Consider the following 27,848-nt stretch of genomic DNA (forward strand, 5'->3'; position numbering starts at 1 on the left):
AGTAAATAGAAGCCCTGTTTCAAACCCGGCTCAACTAACAGCATACATCAAATATTTATCAAATTTGAGAATTTTTGGGCGGGAGAGCCGTCTAAGATGTGAAAGACTAATACTATACTTGATACTGCATCAGTACAGTATCAAGCCACACTTCTACTACCATAAAACTGCTTTGACAGTGCCAGATGATTGCAGAAGTTGTCTGACTATTACAAAGAGGGCCTGACGATCACACAGATAACACGGATAAGTGATAAAACGCACCCCTGCATGCAGAACGCGTGGGCCGACTTGACTAATCATGCAGTGGCAGCCTCCTGGCTGCCATTAATATTGCAGCAAAGCCACACATGTTGGATCTGCACGGCTAAACTACTTGGCGGGGTTTCAATCAGTGCAGTTACGTGCATAGTGAGATTCAATTAAAAAATTTTCAAAAAGCTTGATTGTGATTGTAGAGGTTTGCAGGTTTCCACTCATGTGTTAAAAAAACATTAATACATAATTCAATAAATACCTGTGTTTATAAAAGAGCATTACTATTGAGTTTTTATACATGAACTTAACACTGTAGTGCCAATGGTTGACGCGTGTGGGCTACACTGCCCCCTTGCGTTTACAAAGTGAACTACAAAGGCATCTGATTAGAATCAGATTGTTTGTTGCCAGTTAGGGAAACGTTTCACAAACTGGGAACTGCAGTGGTGCAACATAAAGCAGATTTATGATACCAAATAATCAAACTATAAGGGCAAACTAAGATAATAAGATTGTAATAGATAGATAATAATGGATCTCTTCACAGCAAAAAACAAACTGCCTTTCATGGCGCACCATAGCTGCCGAGGATGCATTTAGGAAGATTTTTAACATCCTAAAAGATCCTGGGGTTACGGAACAAAAACAGAAATCAAGGGGTAAACCCCCCAAAAATTCAGAGGATCCGATTGGCTGTCCGTCAAGACACAAATGAAACTTGTTACTGGTGCCAAGTGTGTTCTAATAACCATCACATGGCATCAGGAAGAGAAGGCTTTTAAGAAGAAAAAAGTTCTTCAAAGGTCTCGTCTCCTATAAAGACCCCAAAATTAGACGTTTGGAGTTTTATTCTCAGATGAAGAAAAAAGGAATCTTAGCCATCCTGTTGGCTTCCAATGATACTGGCATGATAAGGAAATCGTGAGATTTTTCCACAAGGTGGAGGAGGCGCCATCACGATCTGGGGTGCTTTTTACTAAAAAGGTACGGGTTGTGCAGGGGTGTCAAACGGCAATGTTTCAGGGGGCATCCCTCATGACTGAAGGCCCTCGTCTAAAGGTCTACTTAGAACCTCCTTATGACCAAACAGTGCAATGGAAATTCTTGCAATTTGTCAACTGCTCCAAAATGGTCATCAGGAGTATCTATGTGTCATATATCTATCTATCTATATCTATATGTATATACACATATTTTAAAACAACAGCGGTCATTTGATTGGTTAAGATTACACTCGGCTGTGTTAAACCCTCTCATGCCTTCTTCCTCCCTCTTTGCCAATTGCGCTAGTGGGTGGGATGGAGGCGTGGGTGCGCCGCGCAGCGCCAGACTGCGTGAATTACAAAATTTGCAAAGTGTGCTGGCCACACCCAATTGGCGCGGTGCAAGGTCTATGAAATTAGAGCCATACTTTAGACACCCCAGATTAATATCATGAATATGAACACCACCAGAAGATATACATTCAACATAGAAAAGCACATGTTCACTCCAAATGAATTGTAATGGCTACTAAATTATTGAGTTGCACAGTTGAAATGTGTTGATTTTTATTCAAAAGTTACTGTCTCCAGACAAGTACAAATCAGAAAACAGAGTGGGAGAATAGACAACTTAGGGTGTAGGCAAGAGTGCAGAAACAAAAGCACAAAATAAAATGGCCAAAAAGGAAAGAAATTAAAATTTGAATATATACACATGATCTAATAAGGATTTATACCATATGTAGTGGTACGCAACAAACAATAAACAGTTCTTTGTCCTTAAAAGAATTGAGTTTTTACTTACATAAAATAATTAGGCAAAACACAGATAGGCTGCTCATCTACGTAATCACATGACATTTGACCACCTCATGTCTTGTTCTAAGAAGCCGACGATGCACCTTTAAACATGGCCACTCTGCTGACATGGAAGATTTAGCGCGACAGGAGAAGCATGTTTAAGGCTCAAGCATGGAATGACTACAAAAGAAGACAAAACAGTCCATTCAAACGAGTGGGTGTCAAAATCTAAGCTGTCGTCTAGCTGCCACGGCGCTGCTCAATTACTTGTCTTTAATCATTTCACAGATTAGATTTCTTTGTGTGTGTGTGTGTGTGTGTGTGTGTGTGAGACACGAGTCAAGTTGAGAAAATCTTTAAAGCTGAATTTCATTCGTTTTATCCAAACTAATTTACACATTAGGAAAGAAGGTAGAAACCCCAATACATTAAAAGGGGAGGGAAGAAAAAAGCAAAAAAAGGTAAAAATACAAATCTAAAAATCTTCCTGGCCGCATGGTTTTTGACATGCTTTCATTTTTTCTTACATTGGTGTGACTGAAGGTTGAAAAGAAGCAAAGCACATATATAAAAATCAGCACCGATTCATATAGATTTTTTTATTTAAAATGTACGATACCCATTTTGACATGATGCTGCTAGATTGTAAGAGAAGAATGAATTGGACTTTGAACGTTCCTCTTAGCGGATGATGGTTAAGGAGTGGTCCAGATCTTGGGGTAAGCTCTAAGACGTACTACTTGTCGAGCGTGGAGCGTTGAGACTGGGATTGTTTCTACATCATCTGAACCACCAGTGGTTATGAGGACCTCAACTTAAAGACAACAAACAGAAAGACCTCCGTCCACGTGGCTAACACAGTACAGGCAAGCTACTACAGTCCGTTTATAAATTACTACATCACACCTGGTAACTTACTACGTTGGAAAAAGGGTTAGACAGAAAACAAATGAATATTTCTTAAATTAAAAACACACCAATCCATCCACTGTTGGGAGTGGGGGGGGAAAGGCAAAGAAAGTCAAATTGGGGAAGATGCTATTGTGGATTTCAAAATAGGGTTGGAAGTGGCCCAACAGGAAGAGCTTACCCAAGATTAGAAAAGTATAGATTTCAAGTCCTCTCTGAGCAAAGCAACACTGAGTGTGGCTCATCATTGGTCCACGTGGAGTACAAGCCCAAACTTCTTGGTTTTTTTTTGTCATTTTTGCTTTTTCTTACAGAAAACACACTTGTTTTCGCATCTAAAATTCTCTTTAAATACAAAGCTCCTCTTCTCGTATCCCAGCTTGAAAATCATCTGGATAGGAGTTTAAAACATGGACACTCCAAGGACCTGCAAGAAGGAACACAAAAATGATGCTTTTCACCGCTTTAAAAGAAAAACCATCACGTTGGGAGGGAAAAGGCTGCCATGTTGGGATTCAAAATATCAAAAAATGCTTTCCAGAGAAGATTAGAATAGTAATAGCACATTTTAAAACATGGAAAAACTAGATCAACTTTTTAGTTTGCTTATCTTAAATAATATGCACTCCACTTCAAATCATCTGCCGACGTGGCAAGACAAATACAGAGTCTAACATAGAAAGTGATTTCACCCTTGTAGAATTTTAATTAGTTAAAAAAAATGACACTTATAAAATTTGTATGAACATGCATTGTGTTCTACGTCCTTGTGGTGTATTACTGGTGTGTCATTCGTCACTCTGTTTAATGTGTGCTGTTGTATTTGCTACTGGGTGTTGTGCACTCTGTACTCTTCAGGGTCGCGGGTATGCTGGAGCCTATCCCAGCTGTCTTTGGACTGATCGCCAGCCATTTACAGTAGACAAGCCACCATTCCATGGACAATTTGGAGTCCATGAAAACTCCACATAGAGATGTCCAAGCGGAGAATCAAACCCATACCAGTACATGGACAATACATTCTTAAAATGTGTGTGAAGCATATAGAAGAGAGATTGGAGGCATCTGAAGCGGAATCTAAACTAATAAATTTCAACACTCACTTTTATTGCAAATGTTGATCCAAAATGAGAGGAGAAAGTCAACTGTGAAATGTCATGGGCGCATGAATACCTGACAAATATTTGCTATTCGCTGGTGGTCCTGGAGTGCAACCCCTCCTAAAAGCAGGCATCTACTGTATTCTATTGTACTGACATGCACCAGCATTCAAACCTATAAACACGCATGTTTTTTAACTGATGCAAACCCAGCCAGCTGGCTGGCTGCGAGGCAGACATGCAACCCACATGCTCCACCGTGCTGCTCTGTTCGTCGTTGAACAAATGGCCAACCAAATAAGACACGAGTCGGTACGATATAGAGAAATGTTTTTCACTTTTGTTATGTCTAGCAGTGAATAACTGGACACACAACTTCAACATGTCGGCTGGTATCTGACCTGAACATCAAGGCCGAGTGTAAGAACAAACCCCACAAGGAATTTGGAGCGCTCGGATAGCTGAACTGGTACAAAGACCTTCCATACAAGTCATGTAGTCACCACCGGGCCAAGTGTTGGACCAGTCACAACAGCCCATACTGCTTTGCAGCATGTGTGACATTTAACATGTAGGAAGTATTACATACCGACTCATCCATGATCGAAGCGGGGTCAAAGTAGTCCGGCTTGAGCTCAGACCTCTCACGCCGATTTTTAGATGGTGGCTAGAAGAGAAGATGATACGCATGTTAAAAAAGAAATACATTCCATTGAGAAGTTCCTTGAGCTACGAGACATAGAGAAATCAACTTGACATTTGGCATGCGTGTTCCGCATATGTTTGACATTACATTTAGTTCTGCTTTTACACTCATCACGCATGCTTTTGTGGAGTGGCTGTAAACTGTCAAATAAATTGGTCATGACACCGTAATGCTCTGTCAACACAATGTTTCATTAAACAAAGCACACACACAGGCCCTTTTACACTCGGCCAAAAAATCTTTTTGATGATCAGTTTTACTTCTCTCACATTAAATGACATTCAAAAACGGACACAAGACGCTCCGTAATAACTGGTGCAGGCCGAACAAATCAACCATCTGACTGACTGAAACCTTTTGTCTGGCTCATTAAAAACATGAAATGAACCGAAACCGTCGCCAAAGGCCAATGGGAAGCTGCACCATGCAGTTGTGATGCTCACTCAACCCCACTTCACTCTCTACACTCCACTCCGCTATCCTCCTTTAACTCCAGCTACCTTCTGTCCCTCTATATTAACCAATTGGTCGAGGCAGACGGCTGCCTCAAGGAGCCTGGGCTGTGTTTGAGGTGCCTTCCTTAGAGTCAGTCGGCAAGTATTTGCTCATGCGGTGTTCAAAAAAGGTTTATGAATTATATCTAGCACTTTATAGTATCAGCCTTCCTGGCGACCTCCAGGCACAAGACAAAAAAACCTTGAAAAATGAATTGGAATGCGGCAGTTCAGGTTGGAGGTTCTCACCAGGTCAATGTCCATGGTATCAAAGTCCATGCCTTCGTTCAGGTCATCCATGCGACCCTCAGACGACATCATCACATCTTCCACAATTGGCTCTTCATCTTCCTCCATAAGGCCGGTGCCACGACGTCTGCACACGGGCAACAGTGTGTGGTTATTGACGACAAGTGTACAAACAGGATGTGCCACGGGGTGCACGTCTTACATAGCATGCTGCAGATTGGTCCTGAGCTTGGCGTAGTTCATGGCTCTTTCCTGCTGCTGACGAGCCTCTTCCTGCTGTCTCTGGGCCAGCATCCACGTCACCTGGGAACTAGAATAATGACATCAATCAGCCGTTAGTGTGCAACAATTATCTACAAATACAGTTTGGATGCCTCACTGGCAACATCAATATCAATAAAACGTGAAGGTTTAAAACACATCAGTCACTGTTTCTAGAAGACCACTTGGCAGGCAGCTGAGATTCACACTTAAATTGTAATCCCAGTCTTAGAATAAGCTCTACATGGAATTGAAGAATGGGTCTGGAGCCGGACCAATATGCACTTAAGAAATGAGAACGGGGGTATGAGCATTCAAGGAAATTCACAGGAATTATTGAAAAGAGAAAATATAAATCAAAGATGCTACTGTGGTTTTAAATGCAAGACAGCTCAAAATGAATAAATGAAGTAACATAAAATGCCCTCTGGAAAATGTTTGTAGATTCTATGTTTTATTAAGATTTTAAATGGTAAAATTTAAAAGAGGCGGGGAAAAAGGGCTAATCCTGCCCACTGTTTTTAAAGGGGATTTGAAAAGTAAGCTTTACAACGATGTATAAGACTCCTTGGTACACAAAACCCCAGTTTCATGGAAATCGTAGCAAGCCATCAGAATAGTAAAGGGCTAATGTGCCAAGCCATTCTTTTTGAATTCCAATCCCTGTGACATTTGGTTCCAGTCAGCCACATATAGATACACATACTTGTAATCCATTGGTGTCTGGTGGTGCTGAGGTGCCTGTTGATGGTGTTGTGGGTGTTGGTGGGGCTGTTGCTGCTCGTGAGGAAGGGGGTAGACACCCATGTAGCTGTCATCGCGACCCCTTTTAGGCTCTCGCATGGCGGTGGAGGTAAGGTGGGGGGACGGCATCATGACTGGTGTCTGAATCCCCTGCTGCCACACCTCACTGCTACTGCTCTCCTCTGGAAGGGAGGAGACGTATTGTCAGGAATAAAGTACATACAGGAAACATGGGCACCAGTTTTAGGCTAGCTTCGCATATTCTACTTCAAGCAGATGGCTCACAATTTGGATTTTGGTGAATACAGAGGGGGGGGGGGGAATCTGTGGTGATACCAATTTGTTCCAAATGTGACTAATACCACAGCCTGAGGTGAAGTAGCTCTGAATTAGATTTTGCTGGGTTGTTGATGAAATGAAGTGGAAATTGTGATAATTAGAAGGCTCCCACCATCTGTTGTTTTATGTTTTTGCCCATCAGCTTGATTGGTTGAGCCAAGATGCTTGGAACACATTGGAACAGTTGGAAGACACTTTTGTTTTTCTGGGCTTTAACTGTACCATCATACCAGTATCTGTGGTCCACTACATTGAAATGTTGTGACGCAGCTTTTTCTTGGTGTTAAGAGATGCACAGAAATCATTTCTTCTTTAGTTTCTATTGACTTCCAAATGTTTTGTACCTTCTGGTAGCTTCCTCTTGGCTGCAGAAGTTCCAGCTGTCGCAGCAGGAGCCTTGGTCTTCTTGGAACGAACAGAGGAGCCTCTGCTGGAGTAGCCACTCATCACTGACATTGTGTCGTCATCACCGCCAGCCTGCAGGGAATTCCTGTATGAAATGAGGGGGAGCCAGCAGTCCTCTCGCTGCAGTGCCATCTGGAACGTCATGAAACGCTCCAAGTACATGTGGCTGTGGAGACATAGGATTGTAACCGTTAGTTAGCAGTTAGTCAATAAGCAGTATAAAAAACGTCATCAAACTTACACAGTCCTCTTGTCTTGTCTCATCAGCTTGGAGGAGAACTCGCTGAGGATGTCTAAGAAAGCCAGGTTGAGGGGAGGGCCTCCTTCTCCCTGGGGACTTGGGTCCTTAAAAGCAAACTCAATTCCATCCCTATGAAAGGAACAGACATGCAGAAGAGGAAAATGTGAGCTGGAAAAAAGGATGGTGTGATGGACTTGAATGAAGCAATTGATGCTGCAAATTGTATTGTGGAATATACAGCGTCAAGAAAACACAACTCAATGTCAAATCCACACTAAAATCAAGTCGCAACCCGATGCAAGTCATCTACTTTGTATAGCCAGCTGCATTTACATTACATCTTATTACTTGCAAGTCCAGAAGCGTAAGGGGAACAATGAGAAGGTCTCACTTGTGCAGCATGGCGATGGCATCTCTGGTTTTGACTTGGTCCAGGCCAAACGTGAGAGAGAACCGACGGGCTAACTCTTTGATTCCACAGAAAGCAGATGATGAGCGATCAAAGCCGTGGCCCAGCTCTGACAGCATTTCATTGAAAAGCTAACCGGACAAAACAGACACATTAACAATTTTAATGCTGTGGTCCAAGTGGCCAATGGAGCGCTGCTGAATGACCATGTGACATTGAGCACAACTCTTGAGCACTGACCTGCTGAAGACTGAGGATGAGGGTTTTGGCACATTGAATCTTGTCGATTTGCCGGGTCTTACTCATCGTTTCCTTGATGATGTCGCCATAATCATTATAATACTGTAAAAACAACATATATACATTTCAAGCTGCTATAATGACCACACTGTTGTTTTTGTCAGCTTAGTTGTATAACTGCAAGTAGCAAAGCAGACCGGGGAGAAGAAAATGATAATGTCCAAGAGGAAAAACAAACTAACCCTCATGTACTGTTTGAAAATGTCAGCGCCGGTTTTCATTTCTACCACACAGTAGATGATGAGTTTACAATAGGCAGCAAGGAGGTTTCTCCTCTTGTGTAAAGCTTCAATCTTCACAGCCTCATCGTCCTGTTGGCCATCTGATACAAAAACCAAAAACAAATATTAGTTTTCATTACACTATCACGTCTGTTTCCATCATATCTACAGTCACACATGACGAGCAAACCTACTAGGAGTTAAGAGTTTACGCTCACAAGAGCCGTTCCTCCTCTCAGTCCCCAGGGTTAGAACCGAATCAAGAAAAAAGGTCTTTCAGTTCACTGGCCCCTCAGAATGGAATCAGTTCCAAACTATGCTGTCTGTTAGTGAGCTGGTCTCTCTGAACACTTAAATCCTGGTTAGAAAGTTTGGAGAAAAGCTGTGGTGGTTGTAAATGTTTTATTTAACTTTATGATCCACTGTTTTAATGTATGTACATGTAAACTCTGTCTGTCATATGTTTGGATGTTAATTGTTGTATGTTGTGCTGCTGCAACTTGGCCTAGGTCACTCTTTTAAAGATTTTTTTCCTTGGAAAAAACAAAAACAAACAAAAGAGTTTTTCCAAAGATCATTTACCAATGGAAACGTTTCATAAAGTATTTTTAGGGGTGAATCTATCATAAAACCTTTAGACATATGTCATGAATTAACATTTTTCTTTCAGCGGAAATAATGTGCACATGCATTAATTTGTTTCTTATTTGCGGCCAAATAGTTGTTATTTTGCCCTGTTCCAGATGTCAGAAAATTTCCTTCAGGTGTTCCAGAAATTAATAGGTTAGAGACGGAATTAAGAGAGGTCACAGTGACTTTGATCTCCCCAAAATCTAATCAGGTCTTCTCCCGACTCTTTGGAGAAACTGCTTTAAGGCAGTAGGACATATCACTTTCACAAGAATAGGCTGTATCGGTGTTTGGAAAAACAAAACGCCTCTGGCCATGTCTGTTGCCATCCAGACCAAAGATAATAAAAATTGAACCGCTGGTGAGAGTGACCAAACTAACTTTTAAAAGTGGTCTCACTTGTGATCTTGAGGTCACCTCCACTAGTAACATAATGCAAACATGTTTTGTGCAGCTGTGTTGTATATGAAACAGTGCTCTTGACGTATCTGCCAAATTTAAATAAAGTGCATCCAGACAGTATTCATTGCGCTTCACTTCTTCCACATTTTGTTATGTTGCTACCTCATTCCAAAATGGAACTTAATTTTTCTCAATATGAATACATGTGACTTCTTAGTTGTTTTTTTTATACTAAATTAGAAAACAAAAAAAATAAATTCTACACATTTGGGACATGTGTAGAATTTTGACAATTACACATTCATTTTGGAATAAGGCTGTTACATAGAAGGTAGAAAACGTGAAGTGCTGTGAATACAATTAGATTAGCTAATTCCAAAGGTGGCTGTGTTTTGAACTGAAAGGAACGTTCATGTAATTCTTTCGCGGGACGGAATGGCTCAGGTGGTAGTATGCTTGTCTCTAAATACGAGTGTGAGCTGTGAAGCATAATTACCATCAAAGCCCAAGTGGCAAAACTAAAATCTTTCCTGCTGACAGCAACATTGAAAAATGCCAGTAGTTGGACAGCAGTAGTTATCACAGCAAGGACAAAGTAAGTACATTCACCTGTACTATTGGTATCATCATCCTGGTCTATGAAGACATGATTCAGGATGAAGGAGAGCAGTTCAGACTGAAGCGAATCCTCTGGGGAATAGACTAAAGGCTCCAGGTGTTCCCTGCCTCCAGACACCATCTGGTGGCTGAAGATGAGCAGGAGGTCACAAAGGATGGTGAATGCCTGCAGTGAATGAGAAAAAAACACATGCTTAACTCGACAAAAGGAGCCCTTGAAAAATAAACAATTAACGGCATAATTTGGTAGCACATGCTATGACAGATATTTGACGAAATGTCACCTGTTCTTTGACGGCGGTGTTGACATTGGTGAGGTACCGCTGACACATCATACAGAAGGCCCTCATCTGTTTCCTCAAGGTCACCATGTCATCCTGAAAAGTTCAAACAGGTGTTTAGCATTACAGCCGTGCTTCAAAGAAGTACGGTGCGGCCGGACTCACCTTTCGAGAGCTGCCTTCAGATGACTTGGCCAAGTGCCACAGGATGACATAGTGCGTGCACTGCAGTGAATGGATGACTATCTGCTCCACAAAATAAACCACATACCATTGTAAACCCCCCGCACATTGAAATGATTGATTTACAGTTGTGTGCAAGTGTATGTATCTACTATATTCATATTCAGAGTCTCTCTGGTATATGGGGAACAGTCTAGGTTCGTCTTGCATGTGCCCAGAGATTTTCAATGATGTTTAAGTCTGGAGACTGTGTGGACAGCTTGCGTTTCTTGAGGTATGTTTAGGATCATTATCCTGTTGTAGAACCCATACTTCTTTTCAGCTTCAGCTTTTTTACAGATGCTGAAGGTATTTAATGGAACCATTGTTCCCTCCGCCGGGGCAAAGCTTCCTGTCCCAGTGGTTGCAACACAACCCCAAAACATGATGGATGCACCCTCATATTTTGTTCTTTTCATGAAAATGCTTTTTTTCTCCAAACATACTTTTGCTTATTGTGGCCAAAGAGTTCTATTTTAACTTCATCAGTCCACAGCACTTGTTTCCAAAAGTAGGTGCTTTTTCAAAAGTTGTATTTTATGATGAGTACGCAGGTAACGTTTTCTTCTGCAGACTCTTCCTTGAAGGTCTTGTTTGTGCAAGTATCACCACACAGTGGAAGGGCGCACCACCACTCCTCAGTTTGTTTTGAAGTCAAATGTGGGTTTTGATTTTTACCTTTCTGACCAGTCTCTCCCTGGTCTTCTAGATCTCATCTTGACCTGCACAGTTCCCCCTCACGAGGTGTAGGTGAGTTGTTGCCCACCCTGACATTGTGGGCATCAATAACTTTCTTTTTTACTGTAACCTATGTTTGTGTTTGAGTGTTTGCACAAGGTTTGTGGAGTCACCAAGCTCAAATTGGCCCTTACTGGCCAATGACAATCGCTTCAGGACTCGTGAGCTGGTAGAGGTCTGAGGTTGAAGGTCTGAGAGTGCCCAGAGTTTCATTTTTGTAATTTTGTAAATGATGCATTAATGTTTCCTGATCGTTTTTTCCCCGCCAGATACCAGAGAGACTATAAATATCACACCACTGTATATTAAAGTGTTTTGAATTCACCTGTTCGGGCATGTCTCCATTCTCTATGCCTGTGTTGAGCAACTTAAAGTTGCTTGTAAAGAGATCCCAACCAGATAGATCATGTGCACTGCAAGACACATAAAACAGACAAACTCAACCAAATACGCTTGAACACATCATTCATGGGATAGACGAGAATACAAACAGGAGCAATCAAGTCGCTTGGGGAAGAAAAATATTCCGTACTTGTGAAAAGCTGTGATCCTCTTTAGAGTTGACAAAACCTGATAAGCATCATCTTCATCAGAATCTTCACCCTGGAAAGGGAAATGCCATTTCCTTTAGTCAATCATACACAACAAAACATGCTTGACACCTGTTATATATTACGTATGCGTCACACTTAATTAGGACAACAAATGGCTTCAGAAATAGCACTGTTGTATTTGCGTTTGCATTATAGTCATTACACTGTCTTACATGAAAAATACCGCTGCCATGCAAGGTTCGCTGTAATTTGGCATTCAGAGTGTAAAATATGGTAATGATTATTAATAACCTTTACACAAATAACCCTCAAGATAAATGTGCCAATTATAATGACACGAAGCCTTACATAAACAATATTAAGACATTCTTTGTGAGCTTAAGAATACAGTGGAACCTCGGTTTTCGACTAATTTCCCCATAAATGCCTCAGTATTCATACATCCAAACAGCACACTGTTTGTGTGCACACTGTTTGAACAAAGCATCCGCACATTAGTGACTACTGGTCCTTTTAGAGTTGCGCCACTATAACCAGGGAATCCCTTAATGATCTTTATTATGTCTGTTGCGGCTGTTTTTTCTTCACAGAACAATGAACACATTGTTCAACTCATCAGTCTCCTTCCTTCCTCCTTCCAAGCATCGCGCCATGCGCTAATGAGGCATTCAATCACATTGTGTATTTCTGAGTGGAGTTGAAAGTACCAGAACTTTGATTAAGAAGGCGACAAAAATTGAAATAACTCGCAGCAAAGTATGATGGCAGCATCTGTTGCAATAGGATCGTAATGCAAAGGTTCCTGAGTTAACACAGATTGCAGGGGAAATGGTTCAACGGAGACGCATAACTGAAAGTGTGTGTAATGCTGACTATAACTGCTGCTGAAGACCACAATAGAGTTCAAGTCAGCAAGTATACAGCTCTAACCAGCCACACTTTCAAGTTACGTTTGTCACAAACTAGAATGAAACGGCTTCCACATGGCTCTTCCCCTCATCATCCAGTTCAAGTAGGACTGGCATGATAATCAAATCGAGTCATCGCATAATAAATAACGACAAATTTGTCACCCCTGTCACTCCTACCTCTTGTAGAAAATCCTCCAGCAGCGTGTTGAACTTGTCCACCAGCTCATCCAGCAGCTGCGAGCGGGCAATGTCGACCCGGTTAAATATTGGGAACTCCTCGCTGCAGAGGGCATGGTAGGTCTTGGAACATGTCTCCAAGACTTCAGTGTCTGTGTGCTTCTCCACTATTTCTCTGATTTGGCGGAGTAGGGCTTCAAGGTGCTGTGATCAACAGTAAAAGGCAAACAGAAAAGATGAGGTAAAAAATCCAATTCAATCCAACAAAAATACAAATATAAGTCATTCAAAAGATGTCATATAAATATAATACACTGTTCACTTCTAATGTTGTGCAACTGTAAAATCAAAGTACAAGAAAGTGTGGCTGACCTTCTCCAGACGTCCTGTGGTATAAATTTCCAGGTCAAAAAACTGAGGAAGCTGTAACAAGTTGGTCACCTTCTCGGCATCCACAGCATACTATAAGATAAACATTCAACATAATGATATTTTCAGAAGAATTAATGCTGTATAAGCTAACAGGATGAAGAAAAGAAATGACATGCCTTGGCCAGCAGAGGGGGCAAAGCCACAGCAAATAGCTCTGTCATTCTGGTTCTGTCATCAAGCTGAGTCTTCCTTTCCTTTGCTGTCATCACCTGAACATGCAAATGCAAATCAGTACATGATTAAATTATAATATGTATGTACATTTACACACCCACACAGTAAATCATCTGCATTCAAATGAGCTCAGCAGTCAACTTTTTAATGTCTGCGTGTGACTATTATTAATGTAATTGCAGTTTTTAGAGGTGGTTAATTTACTGTAAGTGGACGACTTTGGAAGAATATTAAAGTTTGTGTCATAAAAAATTGTCCAATCTCCTGTTTAGAAATCTTATTTAACAACAGAACACAAATGGATGGTTTTATTTCATGCTACTGTAGACATGCATGTGCAAATGTGAGCGTTGTGTGCTTCTTAATGCACACAGGTTGTTAAAACATTCAAAATGTTTCCTCCTGGTCTCCATGTAAGCAAGAACTGGTTTTAAATAATATACAACATAGTACATCTAATATCGCTCTATATTTATTAACGGATGCATTGTGACGTGGAAACAAAGTCAGCTGTGGTTGCTTTTTCAAGCTTCAGATTGAACAAAAATGTGCATGACAGCTGATGAATGTGTTATATGTGGACAGATTTTTTTTTGCTCCATTCGTGTAGATGGAGATTTCTTTAATGGCAGAGTGGGGAAATGCGCATTTTTGAAAATACCCGTGTTCGTGCGGCCATTGCGTTAAGAGTTCTATAATGTGACCCTTACCCGTTTCCCGGTGCCTCTTCCAACAGGCGGGTGGCATTCAGCAGCCTGGCGTACAGTGCACAGCATGATTTCAATCAAAGCTGTCTCTTGTCTGTCAGTCAGAGCTACAAAAGCCACACAAAAACAATTCATCAATGACTACATTTGCTCCATACCGCTTCTTGGTAATACAAGAGGTTGGCAAGAGGTTTGTGTCATACCTTCCTCTCCTGGCATTGGATCGTCTAAGAGTAAACTGGTCATACAGTCCCAGTCCTTCAGTAGCTCAGCACCACACTCCCAGAGAGAATCCACCAAGTAGGCTGCATGTTCATGGAGCTAAAGACATGTAAATACACATTATGGGTGAGTAACTTTATAGTTTGGAGTCAATCAAAAAGAGAGATAAGAGAACCAAAACTCAACTGTACCTCGCTCTCCAGGAAGAAGAAGACAGTGGTCTTGATGAGGTTGGCATTGGGACTTTGTCGGCCTCTCCTCTTGGGTGCACCTTCCTCCTCTGGTTCCCGCTGGCTGAACAATCTTTAATTTGATAAAATTCAGTGTTTTAGGAACACACACAAAAAAAACAACACAAATCCATCAATTAGTCCTCTAGAAGACTCATGAAATGATCACAGAACTTAGCTTTTTGCTGTAATCAAAATAACGCCAGCATGTGATTTGTAACACCACTAACATCTGTTACAACTTTTATAAAACATGATTAAAAGCTTTAAGACTGTTTTTCTACACTGATGTGGTTGTCCAACACAGTGGACCAAAATAATATGAATTATGTAACCTGGGTGATACAATAGAACTGAATCTCGAACATGATCTGGCCAGTGTAAAGTTCAATTCACGTCTGACATACTTTTTGTAGAGGAATTCTCCTGCTGCAATAGCGACAGGCCTGTGTGCTGAGTAGACCAGATGATAGACGCTCTCGCAGTCCTCCGGAGTCAATACCTCATCTGTACTACTGCAGAAACACACAACGCCAGCCAGTCAAGTAAGGGCACAATGTTGCAGCAAGTGACTTTTATGTGTTGTATGTAATACTTTGTAACAAGGTCCAAGGAGTTGTCCTTGAGTTATATTTGATTTATCACTGACAAAGTGCTGAAAAACTGGGACAAACTTACTTCAAAACTAAAGTGAGCAACTTAATTGCTTGAACTGCAACATCATACTCCTTATCAAGGGTCATGGAGACAATACGATCCTGAGGAGGGGGAAAGAAACAAATTCAAAAGGCAAATTTATGTCAGCTCCATCAGACATGTCATCACAGCCTTCAATAAATATGTTTGAGGTGTTGTATTTAAGATGTCCAGCAGGTGGCGCTGACCTTGAAGCGACTGGTGAAGAGTTCCAGCCTTGCATTGAGCTCTCTGTTGTAGTACAGACCCTGCAGAGCTGTCAGACACTTCAGACGTACCTCACCTTGCTACAAAAAAATTACATAACAGCACAACAAAATATTGATGTTACTGCAGCCATTTTTATCAATACAAGTCAAACACCAACACAGGAAGCATCTGGTCAAGACAAAACAAAAATTGCATTTCCCTCTTTTAAGAGGTGGTTTGATTTGATTGCATTGTAAATATGGTTACCACTAGTGGCACAAATGTATAAAAACAAACAAACATCAAGAGGTCAATGTTTCCTTTCATGCAACGTAAATCCAACAAAAGAAATTGATTGTGCTGGAGTAAATTGAAAAAGGTAAGTTGGCTTCCTAACCCACCTTATCGTGCATTGTCCATCCAACATACTTAAGATAACTGTCGTTAAGGAAGGCGTCACTATAGAGTTTCATCCACACTCCAATCTCTTCTATACAGATGGCTCTGATTTCTGCTATCGAGTCACTGTTGAAACAACGTAATTATTCATTAAACTACAACACAAGCAGCAAAACAAAAGATGCTGATTATGTGGTGTAATACCGATAACGATGTACAAAGACTCCTTTAAATATTGCATTCATCATGTTTTCAATCTCATCCTGGTTTTCTTGGAGCTGAAAATAAAAGAACACACAAATTACCTGAAATCGTCTAGGGGGGAAAAAAGAAAAGCAAGCATTAACAGGCATGAGTGCTGCAGCATAACGTGAATAAAAATGACACATATGTAGCAGCCAATATGCCAACGATCTGTGGTCAGGCTTCACAGTGAAAAAGCAGATGGATGCCAGGTGGAACCTGCTGGGATATAACCCAGTTACCAGAAGCTGCTAGTTGAATAACACTAGCCACTAACGTGGTGCATGTGCTTCCACCGCCTACCTTATTGCTGCAGCTCAAAAAGTTTCTGTTACAAACCAAAATGATTCACACTGATTTCGTCTTATGTGTGGCAGCCTAATCACACATACCTAAAGTGACTGTGCCAAACAAACATTCCTCCTACTTAAATTGGTTTCATTAACTAAAAAAAGAAAGAGGGGGGGGGGGGGGGTAATTTCATTTCGAGCACTAAGGTGCCAGAATGTGCTACGTGGTGAAAGCTGCTTCAGACGATGTGGCAACAGCAATATGTATGAGAGCCTTAGGACAAAAAAAGCAGCAGCAACATTCTTTCCTATGCCTGTCTGTCTTTTTCATAAACAAACACATGAGGGCACTGCAGAGAAAAAAAAATACAAATTCTTTGGCAAAGAATATAAAACCAAGAATATGCAAAAATCCTCCTTTTGTGTAAAGCAACTCTGTATTTCTTAAGGAAGAATAATCCTTATGACGTAGTTATAGAATAGTTTCTATGTATCCACATCCATTTTGTGAATGTAGTCTTTACAGTGAAAGTGTACTACAAAGCAATTTAAAGTAACAGCTTTTTCTCTTTTAATAATGATCTGCATATTTTAACTTAAAACTACTTATTGTTTGACTAGTCAGATTTGTTTTAAACTGCTTACATGCTGATTACTGAAAATCAGTTCCAACTTCATCTATCATCAAATATTGTTGTCTTACCTCTTTTCGCTTCTGCAATAGGAGCTCCAGCCTGTCATTGGCCCTTTTGGCCACCATTTTATTCCTCTCTGCCTCATATTGGCGCTGGGTGTTGTCCATGTTGATGCTCAAGTTGAGAGCTACATTCACCAGGGCTGTCATCAGCTTCATGGCTGCTCAAGAGACAGACGATACCAGCTCACATCAGAACGTGACGCATAAAAGCTCTCTGAAATGCTTCCCAACTTGGGTTGGTCTATGACAGGGGTCGGCAAACCGCGGCTCCGGAGCCGCATGTGGCTCTTCAGTTCATGTTGTGGCTCACGTCACAGGCGCTGACATTTATTTTGACAGCTGAGTGGGGAAATGCGCATATGTGAAGAGTTTTAAATATCTGACTGTCTGAATTATGAGTGGGGAGAAAAAAAGGGAGGGGAAGGGCAATGTGTGCCTGGCTGCGTGTGGTAAACTACTGGCGAGACATTTGTTTTCCTCCACATTAAGATAATCATGAATGCCAAAAAATAAATATCTCAAAATTCAGCGTGTTTAAAGTCATGCACTTTCCAAAAGTCGCGGCTTTGGCAAGTCGGCGATCTTACAGCAATGATACATCTAGTACTGGGATAAACACGAATAATCTTACCTGCCAGTGTTGAGGTGTGTCTGAAGGCTCTGACTTGAGAGTCGGACAGTCCGGTGAGAAGCGAGATGACCGTGTCCATCATATATTCATCATAGATGATACTGTATTGACACTGCCGCACCAGGACCGATATGAATTCACAAAAACTTGATTTGAACTTCTTCCACATAGGCCCTGCTATAGTAAGAGGGTAGTCTCCGCTGTCCTACAGAGGCCACAAAGCAAAAGACACCAGTTATGTAAAATCAGTTATTGTCAATGTATTTTTCTTATTAGTAACTGAATTATTAACTTGGTCTACGTTATACAATCAAAAGTGAAATTACCTCATCAAATTCCTCTGTCATTCGCCTGATTATTTCTGAGTTCTGCATGTTGCGGAACATCTCTCCACTGACAACACCTGTTGCGGGAAAAGTCAAGTTATCCAGGTGACCTTTAAACTGCACATGCTAATATAGAGTGTAGCCGCAATGTATGCCAATTTGTAAGACGATGAAAGCCATTAGCTCTTTTTGTTGAGGAGTTGAAAAAACTGTAGTCACCAACACCACAACATTAAACAAATGTTGAAATGACAAGGATTGTTATGAGCACACAATACAGGATGTTCCAAATAAAACCGAGTGGTATTCAGCACGCAAAAACTGCAGAGTGACAAACTACTCCACGGTAGACTATTTTCATATACTAATTCACTATGCATGGTAGTCCGCAGAGTGAACCACTACACGATGAGTGAGCACTTGCTTCACTCAGAGTTGTAGTGCAGTAAGCCCGCTGATTTACCCACCTTTACACCCTGAGCACTGGATGAAGAAGTTGATGAGATCAAGTAGTGCCACATCTCTGTCGTGTTTGTAAGACTCAATCCAGTCGTCAACGACAGACTGCGGGAGAATGACAAACATTTGTCAAAAAAAGGGGGGGTAGATACAATGGTTTTCTACCTAATCAAAACGTTTTTTCCCAACAGATTGTATGATATATGCAAAATCCCACCTGCATTGCACTCCTGCCCAGCTTGACCACCTCAAACAGCATCATGTTTTCCATGCCATTCTCCTGGTGGTGGCCATTTATCCGGCCTGCCCCCTTTACTCCTTTGCCTTTGTCTCCTGCTGCCTTCTTCCCCTTCTTTCCACCCTACAAGGAAAACAATATTACAAAAATAGGCGCCACTTTTTCCCTCTAATAATCCTCACACAAAAACCTTCCTTATTTTCAACTCTGTCATGTTTTAGATTTACATGTCCAATTTAATTAGTTTTTGCTCACTTCATGCTCTCATTTTTTTCATTATTTCAACTGCAGGTATATTACTACAGTCATTATGCAATTTGTAAACAATCTGGAAGGATGTACTGGTAGCATTATAATGTTGTGGTAAAGTACATATCAATGCATTAAAATAGCAACACGTGCCATAAGATTTGCTATCACCAACACATTTTGATCAAGCTCGGCTCACAACCCCAGAGATTCCATCGTTGTGTCCTATTGAAGAGTAGAACGGTTGGAAGACAGCCAGGTAAAAGCACACTTGGTTCACTTAAGTTCAGTGTCTCCATTGTTGTTGGATTTATTATTATACATTATAGTTATTTAATTTTATACTTTCGGGTCAAAAATGCGTATTTTGCATGGTGATGTTTTGCTATGGTTCCACATGAGTATTAATAAATAGATAAGTAATCATACTACATATATTTTATTCCAGTTTGTTGTTGGCAACCTTCCATTTGAATGGCTTGAATTTGAGTCCACTCAAAGGCTGTGGTTTAAATCTGAATACTAATTTAATAACAAATTGATGGGGAAAGTTTAACAATCAAGATAAAGCAGTATCTGAAGTAGAAAAATACATACAGCCTATAATAAAGTCTCATTTTCGGGGGAATCCCCACTCAGTGACAGGTTTTCACCAGTGCACTGTGCAGGGATTGCAACACCAATATAAATGAAATTGCAAAGATTAAACTGTTAATGTACTCAATAATTAGTTTACTTATTTCTGAGCTACTTCATGCACCGTCTCCTTTCTGCCCCATTCTCCTTGGGCCAAGAGGCATTCAGGTGCACTTTTAATTTTTGAGTGTTAGCTGGCAATTGTTTTATTCACATACTCCCTATCACAATTGGTGTACCCCTGGGGGCACCTTTGAGAGCAACAATGATAACGTTTAAGCAGCACAATCACGTGCAAAATCTGACCGACACTGATCCAGCCTTGTTGAGACCACTTCAGCTCCAAATGACACTTTTTTTTAACCAAAAAAATAATACAAAAACACCACCACCAGCCGACATGTTACCAAGAGTGAAATCATGTCTATATATGTCACAATTGAAAGTAAAACTAAGTTAACGCATGCATGAGTCATTGTGTGGTTATGCTCAATGATAGCCAATGTCAGTATCAAAATCATTGCCTGACAAAAACTAACGTGCATTTATGTGTGTTCTGTGCCGCCTCGCTTGCAAAGTCGGAGCAAGAAGACATGGAATATAACGCCTGCAGCAAATTGGAAAGTTAGCACCCCCCATGCAATTCTTACCCATGGCAGACAGGCAGCACCTGTAATCAACTGGCTCCTTTGGCATCTAAAATACTCAAGAACATTCCAGCAGAGTACCAAAGAGTTGATTGCTTTATTTACCTTTCCTTTCGATGAAATTGAACTCCTTCCATCTAGATCTTCAGAAAAGTCTGTGTCTGAAGAGAACTGTGTGTCTGTATCACTGGTGTGGGGATTAAAAAAAACAACAGAAATTTAAATGAACAATTTGATGTAGCTTTAGCATTGCAACAGTTGAACAGATTGCACTTACTGAGCATAGGGAAAGTCTGCTGGTATTTCTGGTGCTATCATTTCTGTAACATCTTCTGGATAACTTCCAACTTATGACTGGCTTGTAATCCTCAGAAAAAAACTGGACAGGTCAGGTTGCATGAAACCTGAAATATTTAATTAGAGAAATTACAGTAAATAATGATGCAGGTAAAAACACATTTTCCCATAGTAACCAAATTTGACTTTAATACTCCTAGAAAGAAAAGCTTGCCTCACATGGTAACAGTGGGCGGTACAGATGCTCTTGTGGCACTGAGCACTCTCACCATTGGCTCCCTCTTTCTCAGCCCCTTTGCTTTACAATTATGGCTCATGACAGATTGGACCGTCTTCCTCTATGACCAAATATGGAACTTCACTGCCCGCCCCTTTCAACCCCCGACCAATCAAAACAGGTTACCAACATCAACAAGATACTGCAGGCCACATCTATTGCATGTAGCTACTGTATGAAAAAGTGGCATATACATGCAAGGACGCAGAGAAACTTTTGAATTACCGTCATATACAGGACTTGACAGTTGTTTTTTTTAAACTGAATTGCGCCAAAACACCCCTTATGTACCACTTTGAGCGGCGTTGACAACATGCAGTGCAGACAGACATAGTAAGAGGCGATTGAAATGAATTAATGCATTAATCAAGACGACCCACAGCGGCTGTTATGCATTTATGGTGGCATTAATGGTGTAAGATAACAGGAATACAATATCTAAACATGTGGCAATGTTGCAATGTGCTGACAGCTAAAACTTTACATTAACAAAATACAGACGAGGTTGTTGCGCGTTTCCTTCGTTTGCTGCGTGTATATTACATGACAAGATGACGGGATTCAATGGGTGTTGACGGAAAAAAGTGGCGCCAAATCGGTCAGTGAATCTCATAAACTTGCTACCATGAAGCTACAGACGAGGGTCTTGTCTTCACGGCGCTGCAAAGCCCCACATTGAGGATTTCCACGTCAACGGTGCAGCAAACTACCGCCCGCTTTCCCTACAACAGTGCCGACAACACCGCGCTCTTCGTCGGCTCCTGTCAAAATTGACACCGGTGCGCGGCTGGTGCTAGCGCCGCTAGCAACCGTGGGTTTTGGCGTCGCTGTGGGAGGCTCTGATAGAGTAGAATGTGCTCACCGGAGCGATGTACCGGAGAGTAAAACTCTGCATTGAATCCCCGTGTAAGCTGTTTCGACAACGAGTCAGCGTTTGCTGCCCTTATCATAGGAAGACCATAATAACAAAACAACGCAAGCTCGACGGTGCAATCGCATGCTAATATTAGCTAGAATACACTAGTGTTAAAAACAAACGTATCCAATGGTTGTCTTTCGGCATACAAGTCATCTAAAAGCCCACTCTTTAATGCAATAACCGTCAATAATTGTGAATTTCACGAACAACAACTCCTATTGGTTAGCCATGCTAACAGTATGTGCTAGCGTTACCTAAAAAAAACATCACGTCCTTGCGTCCTCCATCTTGCCTCGGGAGTTCCAGTACCGTATTGCATAAGCAACAAACACTGTTTACAATAATTAGGAAGTGCAACCAAGTCATTCGAAACAACAAAACATTTCTTTGTGTTCCGACTTTTATATTTCGCGTTATTGTGCTAAGAATCTAGTACGCTAGCTTGCTAACAACCAGAGCAACGCTAGTCCCCCTCACCGCGAGCTAACGAGGCGACTCGGCTCAGGCAGACATCCGCGCTCTAGGCTCAACGAGCGCTAGCCTGGTTAGCATACGGCTAGCAAAATACAAATCAACTAAGTTCCAGATAGCTTTCCGCCATTTTACAGCTAACTTACCTTGCTGAAAAATAATAGTCCCGGCAGATTCCTAACTTTAACTCAATCGACAAGCCTTCGCCTGAAACTCGCTATAATTGTGTAAAAACAGTTTAAAAGTCGCGGTCAGAGGCGGTTTCGGACGTTCTCTCACCCGCTTGCTCCGTAGTTCAATTTGTTGTTTCGACGACCTGGGAGGAGGAAATCCTGGTACAGAGCTGCCACCTAGCGGCCACCACACACCGTCGAGGATGCGATACCTAGTGGCCACCGACTGGTATTACACCCAAGGTCTGCTGCTGCTCCCCCCACAACTGGAACGATACAGGAAACGCGAAATAAAACTCACATTTTTAATATGAAATGATGCTGCTTTCTTATTTGTGCTCTTCAATCAATCAAATGTGACATTTAAATAGTTGAAATATTTTTTCAGAAATATGTAAGAAAAATTGAGACTAATCAATGTCGCATAAAAATACATGCATGTTTGAACATTTACTAGTAATTTGTGTGCACATGTAGAAATAATCCAAAACATTGATAATCAAATAATACATTTTATTGCTGAAACAAATTTCACTTCACACAAGTTGATAAAATATTTGTGGAACTTTTTAAACACGACATAGCTGATTTGAGTACAAATAAAATGTTAAATATATCAAGTATTAAGTACCTGACAAAATTGAGCATATTATGTGATTATTACTGTATATTATTTCCCATGACCAGATCATTTGAGCACCTCAAATAAAAAGCAAACCTATAGTGAAAGGCACCTCAGGAATGACAATGGGAATAGACATTAGTGTTTCTGCACTGTTGACCTACCTATGTACAATAATAATAATAATCATCATGACGATAAGTCATAGCTTTGTTGTCTTACATACAGTATGCTCTTACAGCCTATCTACACTTATTAAAATACAATTTCAGGAAGAGAGGAAAAGCAGCGCAGAAAGTTGGATTGTGAAGTGAGCCTTCCTTAAGCGATGTATGTCTTGACCCTTTGTGTGATGGACCCACAACAGATTGGACACTTGACGAGGGCCTGTGAACACTCCTCACATGTGGCCAGATGACCACACGGGATGAAGACAATGCAAGTATCTCTGTCCATACACACTTTGCACTGTTTCTCCCTCTGCAGTTTCCGTAGTGTCTCCAGTGGGTCTTCATCTAAAAGACAGCACAAGGAAGTTATATAAAATACGTATCATTACAGAGGATAGTATCAGTATGATAATTCTTACATTTTTTAAAAAATATATTAATTATTGCACATTGTGCTGTCATACGACTATAACGTATGTTAGCACAATATTGTGATATTGGTACCAGGAGGGACTCTGGCATTCCTGTGATCATCATCTTGTCTAACAGAGGTTTTAAATGTAGGCAATGAAATGCATTTACCATTTGTGTCTGCTGTGAATCCATTCTGGTGACTTGTTGTCTGAAAGCACATGTATTCAGGGTTAAAACAGAAACAAAGCCTGATGTGGATCAACTGTAGCGTAACAAGTCCCTGATCTAATGGTAATGGTTTACTTTTAGTTGAACATGAACACAGTACAGTGGAATACGTCACATAGTACAATTCACAGTTTTGCGTGTCCAAAAGGAGTAGGAAGAAGCATCTCTTATTTAATCCAATACATTTATTCCCTTCCTGTATTTCATCTGTTCCTCCAACGTGTTATTTTAAATAGCTTCTCAATTATAATAAAAAGGTAATTTGTGAAATGTTTGTCTGTGTTTTTGGAAACTGGAACGATTTGTTTTCATTTTGTGAGGAAATTAAGGAATGATAAATTCCTGATAGAGGTCAGCGGTTTGATAATCCCACTAATAACCCTTTTTATTGTTTCCATTTCAATTCAAGCGTTTGCTTTACAATTGTTGATAATATTGTTGAAGTGCCAATGAGAGTACTGTTGTCTTACAGCTTTGTTTCGCTGAGGGTCTTGCAGCTGGATGTTGTTGACAAATTCCTGTCCTTTTTCTGCTAACAAGAAGCTGCATCTGCATTCAAAAGCATGAATGTTAACTCCAGGGAAAGGATAGATGCTTACGTGTTAAGTTTCTTAATGTTGCTCTTACCCAGGGTAGTTTTTGGCATGTTCTTCCCATGGGTCTTCATCAGGCTGCCAGCCTTTTAACCCTCCACCACATCGAAAACACAACACACTGTCTCCTGTCCCTACACACACACCACATATTAAAAATTCAGGCACTCATTCAGAGTACTATGACTATGATGTGAAAATGTAAAAGATTGATCTACCTGTGCTGTAGAAACCAGCTCTTGCCAGCCTTGCATGATCTATTGGGTGCTGGATCTCTGCAAAGCTAGAAAGCCTCAATTCAAAACTCCCCATGGGTACATGACTGATCCTTTGTGGTCTACCACTGCTGCTGCTGTCCTCTGCCATGCCCCCCTCAGAAGGGACGTTGCCCACGTCATGGCCAAGGATGAAGAAACAGTAAGGAAAATGTTTGGTGTGTTCTCCCCAGGCTGTGTCCCCCGTTTCCCAGCCCCCGAGCATGCCACCACAGCAAAAACACTGCACCCGGTCGCCCTGGCCCAAGTAGTAGAGGCCTGCTTCAGCCAGGTCTCTGGGTGTCACGGGAGAAGTCGACGGCCAAGATGAGAAGGTCTGACGCCTGGCGTCCTCCCTCCTCATGTGAGGCACCATTGGGTAGGTGGACTCGTCAACCACCTCTCCTGTCCTCAGACGATATTCCATGTCTTCTGCTTCTTCATTGTACCTGGACGTGCTATCACAGGTCCGGTTGAAATCGGTGCGATGAGTACAGCTGAGGAACTTGCATGATGGAGAAACCTATAAGACAGAAAATACAATGAATAGTGAAAAGGAATCTGCAGTGTTTGCCACATGAATGCAATCTATCTGGTGGGGGCCTGAGGACTGTATGAAACGTTTTATTACATTGTTGGTTATTGGAGCTATTTTTTTATGTTTAGGATTTATTTGTATGATGTCATCATTCCTCATATCACCCCACTATTTATTGTGCATACCTAATTCGTACTGTGAGTAAGACATTCTGAAGTGTGTTAAAAAGCAGACACTACATGCTTCCTTTATAACGTGAGTGAGGGCAACGGTTCTAAAAAAACAAAAAAATAAAAGGGAGGGGGGGGGGGCACCAAAGGAAACACTGCTGTTTGTCACAATTCTGTTACGTGTACCTCCTTATGCCTCTCCACGGGTGTATCTCCCATGCACCAGTTTTCCACAGTGGTCCTACAGCTGAAACAGCGGACACGGTCGGCATGGCCGGTGAAGTAGAAGCCGGCTCGGGCCAGCCGCTCTGCTGGCACCTGCTTGGCCACACTGGACCCGTGGAATGAGTCAAGGCGGTTGCTCATCAGGGAGAAGTCCGTGGCGTAATCTGTGTCTAATTTGCCGTCTTCTCTGAGGTCTGCCATGATAGCACCAAGAAGGGGACTGCGATGTCAACTGTGGGAATATCAACAGGAAAACGTTAGAAAACACAGTCACCGCATCTCTGTGTGAAATGGGCATAGGGTAGATGCACCTCCGTTATTAACAGTATTTGGACAGTACACATAATTGTATATATAACCACCACTTTCAACAAAATTTGATGCTACCCATGGTCCTCATTGACGGCAAAGACCTCTATCCAAGTATTAAAAATGACGGTCATACTTACTGCACACGTTCTCATTGAAAAGAATGAACAACTGTAAATAAATTTCACAAGATAAAAATGACCAAGTTTTCTGTGTGTGTTCCATAGAGTGTTATTGCTAAGATGTTGCCAGGTGCAGCCACACTATGACATGGAGGTGTTGGAACATGATGTACGTGGGCCATGCTGTATGTGGGTTGGGCATGGGTGGGGCAGGACTGTCTAGTACACGGGCTCAGTACAGCCTCCTTCAGTACTGAACTGGGTGTATCCCTTTGCCACACAGTAAGACATACCATGCCAATAAAGAACAAGTGTAATGATAGTAATACATACAATGAGAGTAAAGGTTCTTGGTGTACAACTGCTCTAATGCATACCAAGAAGAATTTCAAATATTTTACCCCGGCCATATCATTACATTTCAAGCAAAAACATTGCCTCAGTTCAGTTGTAGACTACTAGGCTTTTGCATCATTGAGAGCTGCAAGTCACGAGCTCAGCCCTCAGCCCATGAAACATCTCAACATATACATACGTTAACATATTTAAAGGATTGTCAAAGGAAAGTCAAAAGTTACACAATAACTACTTTATCTGGTGACTAATTACATTAATTAAGTTACTGAGATATAGATAAGGGTTGCCGTTTCTTCCTATTCCTTTTCCAACATAAATGGGCAAACGTGATATTTCTCAAGCATGTTTGAAAGCAATAATAAACAGTAAGCTAGAGTTCAAAAAGAAGAATCAATAAGGAACCTGTGATCTTTGTACTCTCATTGTATGAGCAACGAATGACTGGCAAAGTTGAAGTGAGTTTTAAACAACAACAGGGTTAAAGTTGACGTGCCTTTGTTGTTGTACTCGAAGTGACATTTGAGTCTATAGTCACAACTTGACGACTCCTGCTGCTTTTTTTTTGAGCCAGCCAGCAGACACTCTTGGGTGGATGAGGAGTTAACTGCTTCTGCTCATCAGTAATGAGATAAACGTTAAACGTTTATCTCCATATCGTTATGTACACGGAAAAACGAATGACATTCGCCTTAATGGCTTCGTGCTAGCTGCAAACATTTAGCTAGCTTGGCTATCTTAGCTATTCTACGTAGATGTACAAAGGTGTCATTGCGAGAGTTGAAATATGTTTATATATTTGTGCTTTACCTGTAATTGTCCAGTTCCTAAATCCACAACTTAACTGCGAGAAAGTCAGCCAGCGATGACTCCCTTGATCAGGAAGTGGATCATTGTGCGCAGTAGGTTTGCGCATACCACGTGACCACATTAAAGGCCTGAATAAAGACTCGAGAGCTCGCACTTTTGACGGTTGTTAAACGAACGTTTTGGAAACTATGCTAAATAGCTTTATATTTTTTTAACTCTTAAAATGAAAGCTGTTGTCAAAGACATGCTGTTTCACATGGGGTGGCCTTATATATATATATATATATATATATAGTATCAATATCAAGGACCCGTATGTATATGACAGGTACAATCAGATGAGTTGGATATTAAAAGGGGACCCACTATAGTTTTTCCACTTTTGTGACCTATAAATGTAGGTTAGAATGTTGTATTTTCGTGTTAAATAATGCCAAAGTTTCAAATAATGAGATTTTCGCATTTGGAAAGGGGCGGACTTCCT

The 27,848-nt window shown here is 41.1% G+C and overlaps 2 protein-coding genes across 5 annotated transcripts; both read right to left on the bottom strand.

Annotated features, from left to right (window-relative positions):
• Window positions 1-1,791: 1,791 nt before the first annotated feature.
• stag2b (STAG2 cohesin complex component b) lies at window positions 1,792-22,763 on the bottom strand. Of its 4 annotated transcripts, none has more exons than XM_058063437.1 (34): window positions 22,662-22,763; window positions 20,696-20,822; window positions 20,524-20,605; window positions 18,866-19,009; window positions 18,657-18,753; window positions 18,190-18,266; window positions 17,864-18,068; window positions 17,239-17,390; window positions 16,207-16,280; window positions 16,005-16,128; window positions 15,603-15,701; window positions 15,397-15,476; window positions 15,126-15,233; window positions 14,680-14,791; window positions 14,470-14,587; window positions 14,270-14,373; window positions 13,502-13,594; window positions 13,326-13,415; window positions 12,954-13,157; window positions 11,844-11,914; window positions 11,637-11,724; window positions 10,517-10,597; window positions 10,355-10,447; window positions 10,062-10,236; window positions 8,382-8,521; window positions 8,140-8,241; window positions 7,882-8,030; window positions 7,491-7,619; window positions 7,189-7,415; window positions 6,468-6,687; window positions 5,703-5,810; window positions 5,501-5,627; window positions 4,641-4,718; window positions 1,792-3,378 (listed from the first exon to the last, which is right to left on the bottom strand). In XM_058063437.1, exons 2-34 carry the CDS (start codon window positions 20,734-20,736, stop codon window positions 3,355-3,357), a joined length of 3,816 nt encoding a protein of 1,271 aa, XP_057919420.1. In that variant the 5' UTR covers window positions 20,737-20,822; window positions 22,662-22,763; the 3' UTR covers window positions 1,792-3,354. The 4 variants fall into 4 exon arrangements, with proteins under 4 accessions (XP_057919420.1, XP_057919419.1, XP_057919422.1 ...); XM_058063436.1 differs by having other exon boundaries at window positions 22,529-22,676; XM_058063439.1 differs by lacking the exon at window positions 22,662-22,763 and adding an exon at window positions 22,166-22,465.
• A 294-nt stretch (window positions 22,764-23,057) lies between these two features.
• xiap (X-linked inhibitor of apoptosis) lies at window positions 23,058-27,480 on the bottom strand. The gene is made up of 7 exons (XM_058063441.1): window positions 27,365-27,480; window positions 25,731-26,001; window positions 24,801-25,359; window positions 24,617-24,716; window positions 24,460-24,538; window positions 23,930-23,969; window positions 23,058-23,692 (listed from the first exon to the last, which is right to left on the bottom strand). Exons 2-7 carry the CDS (start codon window positions 25,968-25,970, stop codon window positions 23,499-23,501), a joined length of 1,212 nt encoding a protein of 403 aa, XP_057919424.1. The 5' UTR covers window positions 25,971-26,001; window positions 27,365-27,480; the 3' UTR covers window positions 23,058-23,498.
• Between the last annotated feature and the right edge of the window lie 368 nt (window positions 27,481-27,848).

The sequence above is a fragment of the Doryrhamphus excisus genome, chromosome 23, assembly GCF_030265055.1.
Source record: "Doryrhamphus excisus isolate RoL2022-K1 chromosome 23, RoL_Dexc_1.0, whole genome shotgun sequence".
Lineage (NCBI taxonomy): Eukaryota > Metazoa > Chordata > Actinopteri > Syngnathiformes > Syngnathidae > Doryrhamphus > Doryrhamphus excisus.

Bases quoted from the DNA above. Each gene is read 5' to 3' on its own strand.
- stag2b (XM_058063437.1), bottom strand. From the start codon at position 20,736: ATGATAGCACCAGAAATACCAGCAGACTTTCCCTATGCTCA. The intron at 18,267-18,656 runs GTGGGTAAATCA...TTCCCGCAACAG, and splicing joins CCAGTGCTCAGGGTGTAAAG to GTGTTGTCAGTGGAGAGATG. The intron at 10,237-10,354 runs GTGACATTTCGT...CATTCACTGCAG, and splicing joins ACACCGCCGTCAAAGAACAG to GCATTCACCATCCTTTGTGA.
- xiap (XM_058063441.1), bottom strand. From the start codon at position 25,970: ATGGCAGACCTCAGAGAAGACGGCAAATTAGACACAGATTACGCCACG. The intron at 24,717-24,800 runs GTAGATCAATCT...GTGTGTGTGTAG, and splicing joins AGCTGGTTTCTACAGCACAG to GGACAGGAGACAGTGTGTTG. The intron at 23,693-23,929 runs GTAAATGCATTT...GCTGTCTTTTAG, and splicing joins ATTCACAGCAGACACAAATG to ATGAAGACCCACTGGAGACA.